Source organism: Herpailurus yagouaroundi, unplaced genomic scaffold, assembly GCF_014898765.1.
Source record: "Herpailurus yagouaroundi ecotype Mexico unplaced genomic scaffold, PumYag 29, whole genome shotgun sequence".
NCBI classification, from domain to species: Eukaryota; Metazoa; Chordata; class Mammalia; order Carnivora; family Felidae; genus Herpailurus; species Herpailurus yagouaroundi.
In genome coordinates this window covers 41,017,884-41,035,638 of record NW_024412377.1, presented here as the reverse complement: position 1 = coordinate 41,035,638, position 17,755 = coordinate 41,017,884, and the positions used below count along the sequence as shown (strand labels likewise).

General features: G+C 37.3%; 1 protein-coding gene across 4 annotated transcripts in view; it reads left to right on the top strand.

Annotated features, from left to right (window-relative positions):
* The window catches only part of LOC121044718 (sperm-associated acrosin inhibitor-like), a 116,605-nt gene extending 100,677 nt beyond the window's left edge, over positions 1-15,928 (top strand). For all 4 annotated transcript variants that reach the window (XR_005797444.1, XR_005797443.1, XR_005797445.1 and 1 more), the window contains 5 exons: positions 325-396; positions 12,468-12,544; positions 13,685-13,722; positions 14,578-14,693; positions 15,584-15,928. Coding sequence is in view for 1 of the 4 variants with exons in the window: in XM_040497005.1 (XP_040352939.1) it covers positions 12,478-12,544; positions 13,685-13,722; positions 14,578-14,693; positions 15,584-15,629 (267 nt within the window). In the remaining 3 variants the exon portion in view is untranslated. The remainder of the gene's footprint in view (positions 1-324; positions 397-12,467; positions 12,545-13,684; positions 13,723-14,577; positions 14,694-15,583) is intronic.
* Positions 15,929-17,755: the final 1,827 nt, after the last annotated feature.

Below are 17,755 nucleotides of genomic sequence, written 5' to 3'. Positions count from 1 at the left end.
ATATATATATATATATATATATATATATATATATATATATTTGCCAGGTGTGAACCTAGGGTGGTAGTCCTAGTGTATACTATTGCTATGAGTCTTGCTCCAGATTGATCCTTCCAGGAATAACTACTTCTATTTTTCTGAAGAAAATACTGAGATTGAACTGTGCATGTTTGTTTAAAATGTGGCCAGGTTCCTTGTGTGTTGATGTAAAGATTTGGGAAAGTAATCAGCTTCTCCTCTTATGTTCACAGAGTACCTTCCGTGGGATTTTCTCTCACATCTCTAGGACGGCCTTCTGTTGACATATTTCTTGTTGAATTATAGGGTTGGAAGAAGAGCAGAGCTAACAGTCCACCTTAACGAGGAATCTGGGGAGTTGGAGTAATTCCTTTACAAGTAAGACGTTTCTAAAACGTACCCTAAATTCTGTTTGCCTATCCATAGGAGATGGGCAATGTGTCCCTGTGCCATTGTTGCAAACATCCTGAAGGTTTTCTTTCACAGACTCATTCAAATGACTTTGTTCTCATTATGGATCAAAGCTATTTTAATTTCATCTTGGCCTTTACTCTTTTATTCTGGTGCATAAATTTTCCATTCCTGGGTAAAACACTTTGCATATCCTAGAAAAGCAGGAAGCTTTCTGCTGTAACTTAAGAATGGAGTGGTTGTTTTATTGGCCTTTTAGTTCTTACTTGGTAAAATGACACAGGGCATATACATTTCTTTCAAATATCTCTTCATTGAGCTACTCTTTCTCATTTCCCACATTACAGAAGTTGAAACTGAGTGATGGATTAGAATGGGCAGTAGACCTTAGCTCTTTGTTCATCTGTAACTCAAGAACTTTAACCAAATTCTTTTCCCATTTGGGGCCCAGATTCCACTGCGGTTCAGTGAAAAATATAGAGGAGTGATCTCTTCTAGGTTTGGTATTCCTTGAAAATCTGATTTTTTTTTTTAACTTATCAGCTCTGAGTCCCTGAAATCAAGACCTTGTATAGGGAAAGAACTCATGCATACCTCAGTTGACCAGTTGCCTTCCTTAAAGTTCAAGGTGGCCCCATAACATTTGGAAAAAAGTAGCTGTTAGGTATTAAATAGAACCCTGATATTAGAGCAGAATTGATTCATATTTAAGTGGCTTCACACAGGCTTTGTCTTATGTCACAATGAAATGTCCCTTTTATAAAGCTTTTCAAAATCAGTATTTTCAGACCCTTAACTCTAGAGAACAATCTGATATTTACCAGAGGGAGGTGGGTGAGGGGATGGGTGAAATAGGTGACGGGGATTAAAGAGGGCACTTTGTGATGAGCACAGGGAGTTGTATGGAAGTGTTGAATCACTACCTTGTACACCTGAAACTAACATTACACTGTATGTTAACTAACTGGAATTTAGATACAAACTTTTAAAAATGGTATCTTCAAGTATAGGAGTTATTAAAACTCATATGTAACACTATTTTTCATAGATCTAGATTAGTTTGGGGGTTAATTTTTTCTAAGTTTTGGATACATTTGAGAATTTGTAGTTTTGTTACTGCCACAAAATTCTGACCTCACTAGGTGCAGTTCTACTACTGATATATGTGTGGCCTTTTTATCTTTTTAAACTGTTCTTTGGTTGCAGAAACTATTTTTTTAAGTCATCACGTATCAGACATTTGGTAAGTTATTATTGGTTCCTTTGGATGTTGAAGCATGTAAATTTTTAGCCATTTTCCATTTTGAAAATCACAGCAAAACTGACCAAGCAAAATGTACAAAAAAAACCCCCACAATTCTTCAAAATGTAAAATTATATATGTATTATTATTACACCGACGTTAAGAAATAGAATCTAAAAGGGCACCTGGGTGGCTCAGTCAGCTGAGCATCTGACTCCTGATTTTGGCTCAGGTCATGATCTCATGATTCATGAGACTGAGCCCCATGTCAGGCTCTGCACTGACAGTGCAGAATCTGCTTGGGGTTTTCTCTCTCCCTCTCTCTCTGCCTATCCTCTGCTCTCTCTCTCTCAAAATAAATAAATAAACCTTAAAAAAAAAGAAGCAGAAATCTAACAAGCATTACAAAACCATTTAGTGTTATCTATACAAGGTGATAGTATATTTATCCTATTACGCCCAAATTCCAAATTGTTCCATAGGTAGTTATTTGTACACAAAACTGAGAGAAAGTGTATTGAGGGTAGACTTATTCATCCAACAACACAATAGGAAAAAAGTATCACCCCAAGTATCAGTGTGTAGAAGGATAAATAGCAATGATTTCTATGTATCTACATGGTGGAATATTAGATAGGGTGAAAATAAATGAACTACATCTCTAAACATCAGTGTATATTAAGGTCACGGAGAATGTAAAAGGAAAAGCATGTAGATACACATAATGTATTTTACTATGAACATACACGTTGATTCTAGAGGAAGATAGGGACAATAAATAGAAAATTTGGTTAGGTTACTTCTTCTGGTGTCTGTAGGGGGAAGGAGTGAGAAAGATATGATCTGGAAGGGCTGGAGGTAGGGAGTTGGTTACACGATAAAAATACACTCAGCCAGTTTCATGGCCTTTCTCAGATTTTATAACAATATTGACAATGTTTTATTATTTACTGGGATATGACTACATAGGTGTTTGCCTTTACACCTAAATATAGATTATATTTATCCTTTTATGGATGTATGGCATTTCATAGTAAGATTTAAGATCATATTCAAATATTCGTTGTCTAATAAATGCGTATTGTCTGTCTGTTTTACACCCAGAATGTGGTCCACTCAGTCATCCAAAAAAATTGCACAAGGGGCACCTGGGTGGCTCAGTCGGTTGAGTGAATGACTTCAGCTCAGGTCATGAGCTTGCAGTTCATGATTTCAAGCCCCGCATAAGGCTCTCTGCTGATGGCTGAGAGCCTAGAGCCTGCTTCAGATTTTATGCCTCCCTCTCTCTCTGCCCCTTCCCTGCTCGCACCCTCTCTCTCTCTCTCTCGCTCTCTCTCTCGCTCTCAAAGAATAAATAAACATTTTTTAAAAATTGCACAAAAGGGGCACCTGAGTGACTCAGTCAGTGAAGCATCAGACTTCGGCTCAGGTCATGATCTCATGGTTTGTGGGTTCGAACCTCACATGGGGCTCTCTGTTGACAGCAAAGAGCCTGGAATGTGCTTCGGATTCTGTGTCTCCCTCTCTCTCTCTGCCTCTCTCTCAAAAATGAATAAATACTTTTTAAAAATTGCACAAAAGAACATTTTCCAATCTGCAACCAATGGCCACACTTACTGCAGTAAATGTGATTTTTGCCTTGTATTCAAGTAAGAACACAATAGTAAATATTTATTCTTTCAAAGTAATGAAAAAAATCACAAAATAATTAAGATAATCCATTTGCTGATGATCTAGGCACAGCGTATACAGAAAAAAACTGTAAAATTTCTCTAAAAGCCAAAGAAACACACTTCCACCACTCCAATGATTTTTTTTTTTTTAATTTTCTTTATCATGTTTCTGTGTAGTGCTTTGTATAATAATGCTAGGCCACAAAGAGCTTTCCTGTGTTCTCTTCTAAAAGTTTTATAGTTTTTCTTTTTACATTTAAATATATGCTTCATTTTATGTTAATCTTTTAATAAGCTATACATTTGCTAGTTGACTATTCATATTTAATTGTTTCAGCACCCTTTACTGAAAATACTATCCTTCCTGCATTGAAATATTTTGTACCAGTTTTTTTGGACCTGTACCACTGATCTACACATCCAACTCTTTTTTAGTATTTTTAATTTTATTTAAAGAATTTTTTTTTTTTAACATTTACTTATTTTTGAGAGACAGAAACAGAGCACAAGCCGGGGAGGGTCAGAGAGAGAGGGAGACACAGAATCCAAAGCAGGTTCCAGGCTCTGAGCTGTCAGTACAGAGCCTGACGCAGGGCTCGAACTCACTGACAGTGAGATCATGACCTGAGCTGAAGTCGGACACTTAACCGACTGAGCCACCCAGGTGCCCCTCCAACTCTTTTTTAATATCAAACTGTCTTGATTATCGTAACTATAGAGTAAGACTGAAAACTGGATTTTGTGGTCCAATTTTACCCTTTTGTATGTATGCAGAGATATCCAGCTTTCTCTGCAGCATTTGTTGAAGAGATTATCCTTCATCCACTGTGTATTTTTGCCACCCTTGTCATATTTTCCACAGAAAATATGTGGATCTATTTCTAGGTTCTCTATTCTGTTCCACTGATCTATTTATCTGTCTTTATGCCAGTACCATACCATTTTAACTATTGTAGTTTTGTATTATATCTTGAAATCGTGAAGTGTGATGCCTCTGGCCTTGTTTTTCTTTCTCAAGATCACTTTGGCTATTCTGAGTCTTTTGTAGTTCTGTATAAATTTTAGGACTGCTTTTTTTTGTATGTAAGAAATTCTACTGGGATTTGAATAGGGATTGTCTTGTATCCGTAGATCACTTTGAGTTTTATGGATATTTCAACAATATTAATTCTTTCAATCCATGAACATGGAATGTCTTTCTATCTAATTGTCTTTATTATGTTTTTATGCTATCTTACACCATTCACAAAATAATCAACTCAAAATGGATTAAAAAACTTAAAATGTAAGACTTGAAACTGTATAATTCCTAGAAAAAAACATAAGGGAAAAAAACTTCATGCCATTGGTCTTGGTAATGATTTCATGGATACGATATGAAAGGTACAGACAATTAAAGCAAAAGTAGATGAGTTAGACTACCTCAACTAGAAAGCTTCTGTACAACAAAGGAAACTATGAGTAGAGTGAAAATACAACCTATAGATGGGAGAAAATATTTGCCAACCATATATCTGGTAAGGTGTTAGTTTTCAAAATAGAAAAGGAAGTCCTTCAACTCAATAGCAAAAAGCAAATAAAAAGATTTAGAAATGAACAAAGCACTTGAGATAACAGGTGTTGGCAAAGATGTGGAGACATTGGAACCCTTGTATACTGTTGGTGCTATGTTTGGAATGTGTTCTCCCCAAATTCACACATTAAAATCCTAATTCCCGGGGCACCTGGGTGGCTCAGTCGGTTGGGTGTCCGACTTCGGCTCAGGTCATGATCTCACAGCTTGTGAGTTCGAGCCCCGCGTCAGGCTCTGTGCTGACAGCTCAGAGCCTGGAGCCTGCTTCAGATTCTGTGTCTCCCTCTCTCTCTGCCCCTAACCCACTCACATCCTGTCTCTGTCTCTCTCAAAAAAATAAACATTAAAAAAAGAATTTAAAATCCTAACTCCCAAAGCTGATGATATTCAGAGATGAGACCTTTGGGATTGTTCTTAAGTAATGCAGGTGGAACCCTCATGAATGGAAATAATACCTTAAAAAGAAGGCTCCAGAGAGAACCCTAGCCCCCTGCCCCAGGTGAGGGCAGGGTGAGAAGGTGCCAGCTATGAAACAGGAAGAGAACATTCACCATAATGCAACCACACTGGCGCTTTGACATCAGACTTCCCAGCCTCCAGAACTGTTAATATTTTGTTGTTGTAAGCTATCCAGTTTGTGATATTTTGTTATAGCAACATGAATGGACTAAGATGGTTGATGAGAATGTAAAATGGTGCAGCTATGGAAAACAGAATGAAGATTCCTCAAAAAATTGAAGATAAATCTACCATATGATCTAGCAATTCTACTCCAAAGTAAATATCCCGAAGATTGAAAAAAGGATCTTAAAGAGATATCTGCACTCCAGTGTTCACTGCAGCATTATTCACAATAATCAAAATATAGAAACAAGCCAAATGTCCACCAACAGACAAAAGGATGAAGAAAACGTGATATGCACGTACAATGGAATTGTATTCAACGTTAAAATGAAAGGAAATGCTACCATTTGTTATAACGTGAATGGACCTGGCAGATAATAAGGACACTTATTATGCTAAGTGAAATAAGTCAGTCACAGAAGAACAAAATACTGGCATGATTTCTCCTGTATGAGTTATCTAAAGTAGTCAAACTTGTAGTAGCAGGGAAGAAAATGGTGGTTGTCAGGCGACTGAGGGAGGGAGAAAAGGGAAACTGTTGCTCAGGGTGTATAAAGTTATAGTTAGACAAGATGAAAAAGTTCTAGATGCCTACTGTGACACTTAATGGCTAAGGTAACAATATGGTGCTGTGCACTCAATGTATTCAGGTTACATACCCAGAAATGGGATTGCCCAATTGTATGGTAATTCTATTTTTAATTTTTTGAGGAACCCCCCCATGCTACTTTCCATAATGGCTGTACTAATTTGCATACCCACCAACTTTGCCCAAGAGTTGCATTTTACTCCACAACGTTGCCAACACTTACTATCTCTTGTGTTTTTGACGATAGCCATTCTAACAGGTATGAGGCAATACTTCACTGTGGTTTTGATTTGCATTACCCTGTTGATTTGTGATGTGGAGCACCATTTTATGTATCTGTTGGCCATTTCTATGTTTTCTTTGGAACAATGTCTATTCGGTGCCTTTGCCCATTTAAAAAAAATTTTTTTTTCAACGTTTATTTATTTTTGGGACAGAGAGAGACAGAGCATGAATGGGGGAGGGGCAGAGAGAGAGGGAGACAGAGAATCGGAAACAGGCTCCAGGCTCTGAGCCATCAGCCCAGAGCCTGACGCGGGGCTCGAACTCCCGGACTGCGAGATCGTGACCTGGCTGAAGTCGGAAGCTTAACCGACTGCGCCACCCAGGCGCCCCCTTTGCCCATTTTTAAATCAGATGCTTGCGGGATTTTATTTTTGTTTCAGTTTGTTGTTATTGAGTTTTATGAGTTCTTTATCTATTTTAGAAATTAACATCTTGTCAGCTACATGATTTTTAAATATTTCTTCCCATTCTATAGAATTATTCATGATAGCCAAGATATGAAACAACTTAAGTGTCAATGGATGAATAGATTAAAGAGAATAGATAAAGATGTGGGGTGTATATATGCAATGTAACATAATTCAGCCATGAGAAAGGAAGGAATTCTGTTTTCTATGAGAATGTAGATGAAAATACCGTATATCACTTATATGTGGAATCTAAAAAACAAAACAAAACAAAACAAAACAAAAACAACAAACCCATTCTCAAAGAAATAGAGAGTAGAATGGTAGTTACCAGGGGCTGAGGAGTGGGGAAAATGGAGAGATGTTAGTCAAAGGGCACAAACTTTCAGTTATAAGATGAGTAAGTTCCAGAGATCTAATGTACAGCATGGTGATACAGTAATGATACTTATTATACACTTGAAAGTTGCTAAGAGTATAATTCCCATCCAAAAAAAAAAAAAAAGAAAAAGTAATTATGTGATGTGATGAAGGTGTTAGCTAATGCTATAGTGGTAATCATTCTGCAATATAAAAGTGTATCAAATCAAAAACTGCACAACTTAAAGTTAATGATATATATCAATTATATCTCAATAGAGCTGGAATACACACACACACACACACACACACACACACACACACACACTTTGAGCACCTTGTGCCAGTGTAAAATGAACTATATGATCTTGTCCTCAAGGATCATCCAGTCTGAGGAACTTGTCAGCTATGTCAAGGAGACTCTGCTGGCACCTTGAATTCCTTAATGCATTGTCCTTCCCTCCCCCCACCCCTCACCAAATGCTGACACTGAATTAGCTACAACACGTGCATTGCAGGATGTCGTGGGGTCCCTCTCCTGTGGTCCTATTGCTTTGCAAGGCTATTCTAATGTAGTAGGACACTATGTAGGAGTTTCTTGTTGATAACCAAGGCGAAACTGATGTCAAAAAGTCACAAGTACCACATATTCTAAAGAAAGACGGCAGTCAGACTTCCCTACCCTACGGGCTTACTAAGAAATAACCAAATGGACCCTGCCACCAGCAACCACTGCCCTAACCTGCAGACTAATTTCCCAGAATGGAGGAAGATTCTTGAATATCACTGGCTTTGTAAGGAGCACTGTGTCTATGTGGGAATCCCCCCCAACTCTGCTGTAGAGGCAAGAGTTCCAAGAGTGCACCCCTGCTGTGCATTGGTTGGGTCGGTGGGTACAGTTTCACAAGCGAATGAGGTGGTTCCCTATATATGTCACTGACATTTGTATTTCCAGGAATCAAGGGAAAGAAATGTGATTTAACATATGGGCCCTTTGAGGTCAAATCTAACTTATTTCCTATACAGTTCTAGATGTCAGGGTTTTTTTTGTTTTGTTTTGTTTTTTTAAGTGACACCATGAGAAAGCCATTTGAAATTAGATGGTCTCTATTAAATAGCTACAAATTTTTAAATGTTGTTTTCAGGTAAGATCAAATAGTTGGTTCCAACAAATGCATCACCTTGGTTTCTTTTTTAAATGGAAATCTCTAATTTAGTTTTTAAATTAAATTATTTATGGTAAAATTCATTGTTATACTACCTGTTATTTGACAAGGCAATTTGCTTTGAAGACAAATTCAGACTTATGCACAGTTGGAAAGTGAGGCAATATATCCCACAGAGAGCATCAGTGAATCTGATTTTTCAGAAGAAAGTAATATTTTCAACTTTATTAATTTGGATAATGACATATGCCTTCCCATAAAAGATACTCTAAGCATGTTTACCTCTGAATTCTTCAAGGATAAAGTTCACTGACTGACCATAGTTTTTCAATTGTACCCAGCTACAAGATGTGATTACCAAACCTGCCTCTGATTGTAAGGTTTAGTGTTTCTTTTGCTTCCTAGATATTGGAAATTGCCTGCTTCTACAGAATCCCATGGTCAATTCTGCCTATATTGGTGTCTATATATTGGATATTTTGCCTCCAGTATCTAACAGGATCTCCTAAGCACCATAAATATTGGAGAGGAGACATAAATAAACATGTAGTCAATATTTTCCAGCTAGACTTAATATTCAGAGTATCTAAATGGATACAACAGGCAGCATGTCCAAAGTGCACACATTACGACTTCAAACAACTTGTTCACTGGTACATCCCATGTATGACAAGAGGTTCCAGAAAAGAGTTTCAAAAATGTCTCACTCTGCAGAGGAGAAAATCACAATGAATTATATTAATTAGCAAAGAATAATTTCTTCCCATTTCAGAACTCTCATAACAAGATAAACCATGTTGGCAGACAAAAATGCTTAAAAGTCAAAAAAATAGAAATTGTGGCTTCATTAACTTGTAATTTTAACTTGATTCCCAAATGACGAAATTCTGCAACTGAACAAAATCATCCAAATATATATATTTTGTGTGTGTGTGTGTATTTAAATGTGTATGTGGAAACATGAATATTTCAGAAGACATTCATTTGATGAGGTGTGGAGGAACAGTCATGTTTGTAATTTATATTTTCCGTAGTAAAAGACTACAAGTATGTTGGACAGCAATTTTCTCTTTTCTATAAATTTTAAGCTGCATATGTTATTGGACTCAAAATGCGACTTTTAAAAGTCTAGAACGAATTGAATGGGCATATAATGACCTGTATGATCATGTTCATTACAACATTGTTAGCAAAGTATTTAACAAGAACATCTTAAAAGGAATTGTGTACATCTGTATACATTTTTATGAAGATATACCTTGAACTGCTAAGTGAAGAAAGTTAGTTACAGAGAAATATCTTTATTTACTCTTCTATTTTTGTTTTTATCTATCCTTCTATTATCTATCTGTATCTATCTATTATCTATTCTTTAAGACCAATATCTTCGACTCTTTCTCAGCTCTATCTGCATAAGACCTTCTTCTTTGGTGGGTCTGCATCCAACCTTCTTCTGTCTTGTGAGGTGTCCTCTCTCCCAAAGAAATATTTAAAACAAACTTTAATTGTGTCTGAATTCTTTGGCTGATGTCTTTATTCAAATCTGGTGGGCTTGGGGGCACCTGGGTGGCTCAGTCAGTTAAGCTTCTGACTTTGGCTCAGGTCATGATCTTGCAGTCTGTGAGTTCAAACCCAACATCAGGCTGTGTGCTGACAGCTCAGAGCCTGGAGCCGGCTTTGAATTCTGTGTCTCCCTCTCTCTCTCTCTGCCTTCCCCAGCTTGTGCTCTGTCTCTCTCTCAAAAATAAACATTAAAAAAAAAATCCTTCTTCTGTCTTTCTTTTGTAAAGATACTTGGGATAACATTACGGCTCACTTAGACAATTTATGTAGACATATGTGTATATCTGTCTGTATATATTTATATAGTGTGTGTATGTACTGTGTATCATCTATATGTATGTATAGTACATGGTATATGTGCATATACTATTTTTATATGTATGTGTATATGTATATAAGTATATATACATCTATATGGTATGTATATAACACCAATGCATATTATTGCATATATGTGTGTTATTATATATGTGTTCTTACATATATTATATGTAGATATAGATACATGCATGAACACATAAATATACATACACATGCATTAGCTATATATACAAATATATATATATTTGTGTGATTTTAGTGTAGTTGTATATAAAATATTTGTACATTATGCATATGTTCAAATATTTATGCATATTAAACATTTTGAAGAAAGACAGATCTACATTAAATAATCCATACTTTTAGCATTCTCTTTCATGGTTAATTTAAAAAAACGTGCGGCCTATTGTGCATCATAGGCAGTGTCTCTGGCTCTTAATCTCTGCTGATCAATACTTGTAAGAGAAAAAGTCCAGTGGGTGAGACATAGGCTTCACGATAACTCAACTTCAGTTTAGTTTCTCCACAAATGTGTCAAAAGGATTTGCCTGCCCAAATATCTCTGATGGTGTCTATGTAAACATTTCCAAGAACTAATGTAAATAGTCACTTGATTATAATAGGGGAAAAGTTCTTGCACTTAGCAGATTTTGTACCCTCCCATTAAGTCGGCATGAAACAGTGGTAGACTCCAAGATCCTTTTCTAAATCCTGGCTTTCTTCACTGATAAAAAAAAAAAAAAAGGCAGGTTAGATTAGGGTGACAAATGTTAAGTCTGACGCACAACCAGTGTGCAGACTGTTTTAATACTTTATCCTCAATATTTACGACAAACCTATGAGACAGAAATTATTCTCACATTTAAAGTTAGGAAGTTTTGGACCAGAAGGTCTGAATATTTTGTCAAGGTTACCCAGTGGTTAATGGGATTTGAACTCAAGACTTTCATCTGCCAAAACTCTTGCCACTGAGCCAGACTGCAAAGGAGATTCATTAAATATCTCTGATTCAGTTTCTTCCTACTTCAAACCGTATAGGGTCTTTCGCTTCACTCTGAGGTAAAGATCAAATTATTCATCATATAATTCAGGGCACACGCTGTCCTCTAGCCCAGGTCGCTAAGGCAGGCTGTTCTGATGCTCATGTAAGAGCTTCTTGAACATTCTGGGTTGTGAATTTGTACTTTAGTTTTACAAGATGTTCCCATTAGGGGAAACTGGTTGAAAGGAACATGAGAACATGAGAACTCCTAAGGCTTTAGGAAAGAATCTCCCTTGATCTCAAAATAAAAAGGTTACTGCAAATCAAATATCCAATTAAGTCCAATGTGCTTCTGGTATTGCAAAATACTAAGAGGCTAGGTTATGTGTCCAATTATAGCTCCCCAAACGCTTTCTCCTCTTCTTGCTTTGATTCTCCTTTTCTTCCCAACTCAATAGCGTAGAAAGCTTTCACATCTCTTCTCTATCTTGGGTTTTCAAAGCACTATTCCTCTCTCCTCCCCGTATTTGGGGATACCTCTGCTCAAATTGTCCCAAACGTCCTGTTTAGAGAAGATCTACTGAGAATTCACGTGTGAGGCATCTTTCACAGCTATTTTACAGCCTCTAGGCAGAACACAGAGTACCTCAGCATCTTACCTGCCGTGAGCCAACTCATCCTCATTAAGGTCCTTACCATCAGATTAATAAAGAAGATTCCTCAGCTGGGTGGAGCTAGTTGAGAAGGAAGATGAACCAAATAGGCACAGTCCCTATTTGACCGTGCAGACCCCACTTGCCACTGTCTTCTCTGTGTCGGGTGGGTCAGGTGGGGACTCTGTGAAGAGAGTTGTGGTACGTAGCATGGATGGGAGGACTGCTCTAGGTCAGTCCTTCCCGAAATAATGGTTTCTATTTTCTAGTGAAAAACTAAGATTCCAAAGCGCATATTTCCTTAAGTGCAGCACGGCTCCTTGTGGGCTGAGCCAAGGGTTGGGAGAGTAAACAGCTCCTACTTAAGTATGCACAGAGGACTTTCCTGGTGTTCCTCTCAAGATCCTACAAGGTCTTCTGTTACTATGTATGTCTTGTTGATACTGTGGGCTGCGGGAAGGAAAAAGGGAAAAGTCCACTCTAAGTAGGAATTGAGGAATGTTGAAAAGCCCCTTCACCTATAAGAAAGCTTCATCTGGAAATGGGCAGTTTGTCCCTGTGCCGTGTGTTATAAACGTCTCTGTGGGTTTCTTCCACAGACTTGGTAAAATGTCTTTCTTCTCGACATGGATCAAAGCTATTTTTATCACGGCCCTGGCATTTCCTCATTATTCTGGTGAGTACATTTTTTAGTACTGGATGAAGCATTTCACATTATCTTAGAAATGCAGCAAACAACTGCAATTATCTAGAAATAGGAGGTTGATTTATAGGGTTTATAAATCTTTAAATTTTTTTAAATGTTTACTTGTTTATTGAGAGGGACAGAGAATCCTAGGCAGGCTCCAAACTGTCAGCACAGAGCCCAACTCAGGGCCTGATCTCACGAATGATGAGATCATTACCTGAGCGGATATCAGGACTGAGCCACTCAGGTGCCCCTAGGGTGTATAAATCTTAAATTGACAAAATGAAACAGAGTATGTTAGAAATATCTTATAAAATTGCATCAGCGGTTTGCTTTACCTCATTTCCCACCTTAGAGAGGTGGAGACGAAGAGGTGGGTTACAATGAGTGGTAGAACTTAGATTTTGTTCATCTACAAATAAAGATATTTACCTTTTTTTTTTTTTTTCCTTTTTGGAGGTCAGATTCCATGGTTGCTAAAAGCAGAGTGTGAAAAGTAATGATGTCTTCTAGGTCTGACATTCCTTGAAAATCTAATTTGTTGTTTGCCAGCTCTAAATCAAGGCCTTGTGTAAAGAGAGAACTCATTGATTCCTCTGCTGACAACTCATGTTCCTTAAAGCCCAAGGTGGCCCATAAATTTCAGAATAAAGTAGCTTTGAGGTATTGGGTAGATCCCTGATATTATACCTGAGTACTAATTAATTAAATAATAATTAATTTTCATATTAAGTGACTTTTTGCAAAGCATGTAAATGGCACCAAGCAAGCCATTGTCTTCTCCAACTAGGATGTCTCATCTATAAAAATGGGGGGGGGGGGGAATGGAAACAAACCACAACTATAGTATCTTCACAGGAGGGTTTGGTGATTATTAAATAATACATAAGACTGTTTTCACAGAGTGAGATTAATTTGGGATTATGTTTTTATATTTGAATTTATTTTGTGAATTTACTGTTTTGATACTGCTGTAAAGGCTCATCTCATTATTTGCAGGGTCCTTATTAGGCAATTTGCATAATACTTTGCTACTAAAATATATGGGTACTTCTCACCAAAGACTCTAATGGTTTTCCCCTCTTCCTCTTCTTATTTTTAATTTGTGTGTTTGTGGTTTGGTTGCAGAAACTGGTTTTGAACCTTCACCAGAAATTCGTAGACTCGTAAGTTAATACTCATTACTTTGGGGATTGAAAAGGTAAACCTTTAAGTTTTATACTGTAAGTTTTAACAGCAAGTTATGCTATGTACAACAGGATGATTTTTCAAAAGTAACAAACAAACTGTGTTATTTATTATGCTGAGTTCAAGAAACAGAATCTTGCCAGCCATATAAAATCATTTGACATTAAAGACAAGGTAAAAATATCCCATTCCTTAAAAATTCCATTACTGGCCATAAGCCTTGTTATAGACAAGTGGCTGCTATGGATTAAGGGCTGTTTAAAGTAGAATTGTTTATCCTAACAAAACAGGAAGATTAAAAAACCAACAACCCAATTTTTCACGTAACAGTGGGTAAAATAATAATTATCATACATTCACAGAGTGGATTCTTACATAGAAATGAGGAAAATGAGCTGCAGTTCCAAATGTGTGAACAGATAAAAGTTACAAAGACGTTTAAAAAGCAGGTTGTGTAAGAATACACATATTATTGTTTATTTATGTAAATAGCCAGTGTTCGGTCATTATGCACATTACATGCATATCTATACGGTTACATACACATATGCAAATATGCAAACACTCATATGTATGAATTCATACAAGTGTGGTGATAATCTGAAACTACCAGATTATCTAATAGTGAAACTATTGAGAAAGACAAGGGTATTGTAAAAAATTGTTTTATGATTTCTTGCAGTGTGAAATATGGTTGACTTTTAAACAGCCTAAGTTTAAACTGCATGGGCCCACTTATATCATTTTGGTGTATGGCGTTTGTATTAAGAATAAAGAACATTCGATTTAAAAAGTTCCTGATGCATTGTTTGTTGTCTCTTTGTGTTTAACAGCCAAGCTGTGATGTGTATGTACATCAGTTACATTTTTGCACAAGAGAAATGGATCCAGTCTGTGCAACCAATGGCCAGACTTATTCCAATACATGCGTTTTCTGCAGTGAACTATTGTAAGAACACAAGACTAAATATGGCTCTTCTGAAATAATAACGAAACCATCCTAAAATTATAGGAAAACCCATGTTTTTGATAGCCTCGCCACAGAAAATAACTACTATCTCTGTAAAAGCCTCAGAAACACACTTGTGCCTTTTCCTGAAATTCTCATTTCTAAAAGTAGTTTTGTATTAGACCTCTGAAATATAACTCTGCTGGTATTCTGTAAATGTAGAAATCAATATATTGAACTTAATTTAATTATTATTATTTACTAATGGCAGTCTAATGACTGATATAATTCCAAAGTCCAGATGATAAATGGTAGTCTCCATGATGTGGCTGCAAGCTAACTTGAGAATAATTGAGCAAGAAATCCTATTATGTCCTATAGTGACAGAACTCTGAAATCCATCACAGTGGATTAGCCCACTCATGCTAAGAAGGACTCCTCTGAGGCTCTCCTCTGTCTCTGGACCTCCATGACTTACTCCAAACCCTTCGTAGAAGCAGGGCATTCTGGAACCTTCCATCTAAACCCCCTTCATGTATCCTTCACTCAAAAGGAGTGAAGTTTTGTCAACCTTTCTGCCTTGCCAAAATGGCAAATATCACAGATATTTCCTCTCATTTAATCTGAAAATCTCTAATCCTCTCCTCTCTTGGCTCTTTGCGGGTTCCAAGACCGAGTCAGGACTGAGTGTGTAGGAAGAGCTAAGCAGCCTCAGGTGGAGGGAACATGGGCAGGGTTGCAGAGCAGAAGCCCATCTGCTTGTGGCTCAGCCTCTCCACACTGTCCCATTTTCAAATGCTCCTCATTGAGAAGCACTTAGTGAAATACTTGGGTAATTTTAAATGTTCTTTTAATGATTTCTTTTTCTTTCTATTTTTCTTTCTTTGCAGCGAAAGTGGTGGAGCGTTTGATTTTAGTCATTATGGTAGATGCTGATTCTGCCTGAGCTACACATTCCAATACCTTTTATTGCGATCCAATTTTGTGGTAGATTCTACAAGCAATTAGAACGTCCTCAGTCAGAGTTTTAAATTCCTAGATAATCATACAAAGACTTCTATGGCATACAAGATGGAATATAGGATGTTGAAGAATTTTCCCATGAGCCTATGATTGAAAGGCTTTCCTTCTCTATGTTCAATTATTCAATGACAGTTGAAAAACTATCTTAATTTTGTGTTTCTTAACATAAAACCCAATACAATTTAAAATAATAAATATTTCAATCAATCCAATGTTCAATGATATTATCCTTATTAAAATACCTTTTCCTTCTTTGGTTACTGGGTGAAAAGACATGAATGCTTTTAGTAACTACAATTAAAGAAATCTTTTCAAAAATGAATAAATAATACATTATTTGTGCATTTATTAAAAACACAGACACTTGGGCTCCTCTATATCCTAAAGAATCAAAACCTCCAGAAGAGGGATCTGAGAACTTGAATTCTAATAGGTACTCCCGGTTAATCTTATGATTACAAATGTTAGGCAATAAGGACTTAAATTCTAAAACATAGGTCTGTCTATCATTGCATGACTTGGAGATCCTATTCAAAGATATCATAAAATTTCTGAGGTGTGGGAGAAAAATTATATTCTTTCTCTCTTACAAATCAGTCAAGAGATAGGTTGGTGATCCTGGGGTACCAGGCAACTCTGCCTTCATCAATGCAGTCTATCCATTTGTTGTCCAAGTCTGATGTGTCTCCATTTCTTTCATCTCTCAGCCCAAAAGAAGCAGCCTTTATTTGGGTGGCCATGTGTTCATTTAAAGTTTGATTGTATGGGGCGCCTGGGTGGCGCAGTCGGTTAAGCGTCCGACTTCAGCCAGGTCACGATCTCGCGGTCCGTGAGTTCGAGCCCGGCGTCAGGCTCTGGGCTGATGGCTCGGAGCCTGAAGCCTGTTTCCGATTCTGTGTCTCCCTCTCTCTCTGCCCCTCCCCCATTCATGCTCTGTCTCTCTCTGTCCCAAAAATAAATAAACGTTGAAAAAAAAAATTTAAAAAAAATTTAAAGTTTGATTGTAATGTAGAATTACATTCTGTACATTTGCAGAAATGTAGATTGATTACTAGAAGATAAGTATCAATCTACTACATTATCAGGCCTGCTCTCCTTTTCACTAAACATTTCTACCTCTAGAAGAGTGATCTATGTGGGAGTCACATATTCATATACATCGTTAGTATTAATTCTCTGTTGTTTTTTTTAAAGTAGGCTTCATGTCCAGCATGGAACCCAACATAGGGCTTGAAATTCACGACCCTGAGATCAAGACCTGAGCTGAGATCAAGAGTCAGATGCTTAACCGACTGAGCCGCCTAAGCACCCCATACATCTTTAGTATTATTTTTTTTTAATTTTTTTTTCAACATTTATTTATTTTTGGGACAGAGAGAGACAGAGCATGAACGGGGGAGGGGCAGAGAGAGAGGGAGACACAGAATCGGAAACAGGCTCCAGGCTCTGAGCCATCAGCCCAGAGCCCGACGCGGGGCTCGAACTCACTGACCGCGAGATCGTGACCTGGCTGAAGTCGGACGCTCAACCGACTGTGCCACCCAGGCGCCCCTTTAGTATTAATTCTTAATGAAAGTGTCCAGTAGAATGTAGACATTAGAGCTATGTCATAAAAGTGCATTCAGCTGCTTGCATAGCCTTTTTCATTATAGAGGACACGTATAAAAAACGTCATTCAGTGAATGCCGGTAAATGTATACATGTATTGTTTTCCCTCTTATTTAACATATTATTGTTTAAAAATCACTCCTATCTTGAGAAAAGTGGGTAAGCAGAGCAGATACTCCTACTGTCTTCTAGGAACTTTGGGTTCCTTGGTGGAAGTTAGTATCCATCAGTGATGGGAATTCTGCCTCCCTGCATAACTATTTTCCACATAAGCTTTGTAAGTTAGCTTCCCACATCCCCCATGTTATGCAGCTTAGTTCTTAACGGAATCGCGTGACATCAGCTCTGTATTTTAGCCATAACAAAAGTGAGACACAGGAAATTTAACAATATTTAAAATTTGGCACGTGATAAAGAAAATACAGTGTTTT